General features: G+C 36.2%; 1 protein-coding gene across 2 annotated transcripts in view; it reads left to right on the top strand.

Annotated features, from left to right (window-relative positions):
- The first annotated feature begins 253 nt into the window (after positions 1-253).
- The window catches only part of si:dkey-220f10.4 (tubby protein homolog), an 8,535-nt gene continuing 6,717 nt past the window's right edge, over positions 254-2,071 (top strand). The window contains exons 1-2 of one of the 2 annotated variants that reach the window (XM_035672238.1): positions 254-1,218; positions 1,597-1,658. In XM_035672238.1, coding sequence (XP_035528131.1) covers positions 1,617-1,658 — 42 coding nt within the window. In that variant the 5' untranslated portion in view covers positions 254-1,218; positions 1,597-1,616. Of the gene's footprint in view, positions 1,659-2,071 lie in introns of both variants that reach the window. The other variant, XM_035672230.1, reaches the window with a different exon arrangement.

Raw genomic sequence — 2,071 nt, 5'->3', positions numbered from 1 at the left:
TACTAATACTACTAATACTACTACTAATACTACTAATACTACTAATACTAATACTACTAATACTACTAATACTAATACTACTAATACTAATACTAACTAATACTAATACTACTAATACTAATACTACTACTACTACTAATAATAATAATAATAATAATAAGATTACTATTACTACTACTACTACCGAAAATAAAAAAAAGTATAATATCGGTAAACAATACAAATATAAATATAGCCTATAAAAACCTTAATAATATAGGGCTGTTTAAAAACACCTATATTAATATATATAATGTAAAACCCTGATGAAATAAAGAAAAGAAAGAAAAAAAGAAAGAAAAACAAATTGAAATGTCCGCTAGGCATCACTCATATTTTATTTTATTGATTATAGACCTAAAACACAGAACTACCCACCCTAATGATAGAATAACATATAGCTTAGTACAAATCATTTAAAAAATAAACAAATAAAACTGAAATGTCATAATCACTTATAGATGGTTATTTTTTATTTAATTTCATTTGGAAGTCGAAAATTGTCTTTTTGAGTCAACTGGCAATAATATGACTTTCACTGTTTCTAATACATACAACTATTACTGTGACTAGACCATATTGTGCAGCTAAACTAGACTATACCACTGTATTACCACTACTGATTGAACTTTGTGTATTAGGCCAAAGAACAAAAAGTACTGTATACGCATTTGTAGATTTATAAAAATATTAAACACATATAAAATCCATAAACAAATACTAATAATAATGACAATGGACGACAAACCACAATGCAACCAAACAAACCAGGCTATTAAATATAAGTAAAAACTGCAAACAAGCGTCAGTGTACCAAAACGGTGAGAAAGCACTGCTACACACACACACAAAGACAAATGAACCAACTAATAAAGACCTGAACGATATATTATCTAAATAAACGAGTTGTTGGCTCTCATTTCACGGCTCTCCATCGCCGCTGCATGGCAGCCGTATCCATGGCAACGAGATAAACCTGCCCGAGTGTCCCGCTAATGGCCAGTGTCTGCTTGTGTTGATGCTTTCTGGGACGCTCTTGGTCATTTAACGGCACTCTGGGGGGGGGGATGTGTGCTGTGTGTCGGCTGGGCCAAGTGAGGCGCGTTGGGTAATACTCGGAGGCTTTGGGGCAATTTGTGGTCACTGCTGCGACTTCCGTGTTGGACTGTTTACGCCTGGGTAAGTGATGTAGTGAAAGGACAGGAGCAGGGCATCACCTCCCCGCTTCTCTTGTCTCACATTTCAGCTGTAACATTATGCCTTAGCATCTCCATAGAGCAGCCATGGAAAAGCTCGCCTTGCCCCCGAGACTGCTTGTCCACACTGACTGAGCTGTGCAGTGCAGTTTAAGAACATTATCCCCCTTTAATCCACTTTGCCTTCTGCTACATGCAGGTGGACAGACTGTCAGATGGAGCAGGGTGGCACAGTCAAACACCCGTTTTCATATTTAAATGCTCTTTTATTTTGGAAACTGAACAATTTCTCTCATTGAACTTTGATGCTGGATTTCATCTGTTGTTTTTAAACGTCCTTAATTATCTACTTTGTAATTAGCAGTGAGTCTTTACTCAGACATGGAGGACCCTGATATGCGTCAACAAAAGCTGGACAACCAGGTAAAGAAACAAGGATTATTTGATGTCATTTACACATGAATAACCCCATTTATGTTTTGCTTTATTTTAAACTGGTACAAGAATCACAGCGCACTTCAAATAGCTTACAATGATGCTTTCAAGCTGATAGAGTAGCTTTTTAGCTCAGTTCCTTTATATAAAACCTATATGTAGGGTAATCATCATAGTCCGTGCAGTGTAGTGTAGCAAAAACTGGAACATATGTTTTAATTAGCTAATTAAAAATGAGGCAGCAACAAATAAAGCTTTCTTGAGTCTCATGAGGTCATGGCTACCTGTGTCAGAACCACCTGCTGTTTGGAGCTACTGCCCAACATTAAGTCACAGACTTGTTTAGTACAGTGTGTGAGCTACATAAATAACTTTTATCAGAAAGATCAGCAGATAATCAG

Source organism: Morone saxatilis, unplaced genomic scaffold (genome assembly GCF_004916995.1).
Source record: "Morone saxatilis isolate NCDOM2014 unplaced genomic scaffold, NCSU_SB_2.0 Contig1, whole genome shotgun sequence".
Classification (NCBI taxonomy): domain Eukaryota; kingdom Metazoa; phylum Chordata; class Actinopteri; family Moronidae; genus Morone; species Morone saxatilis.
Note: the sequence above shows the minus strand (reverse complement) of the source record. Positions and strands in the feature narration are given on the sequence as shown.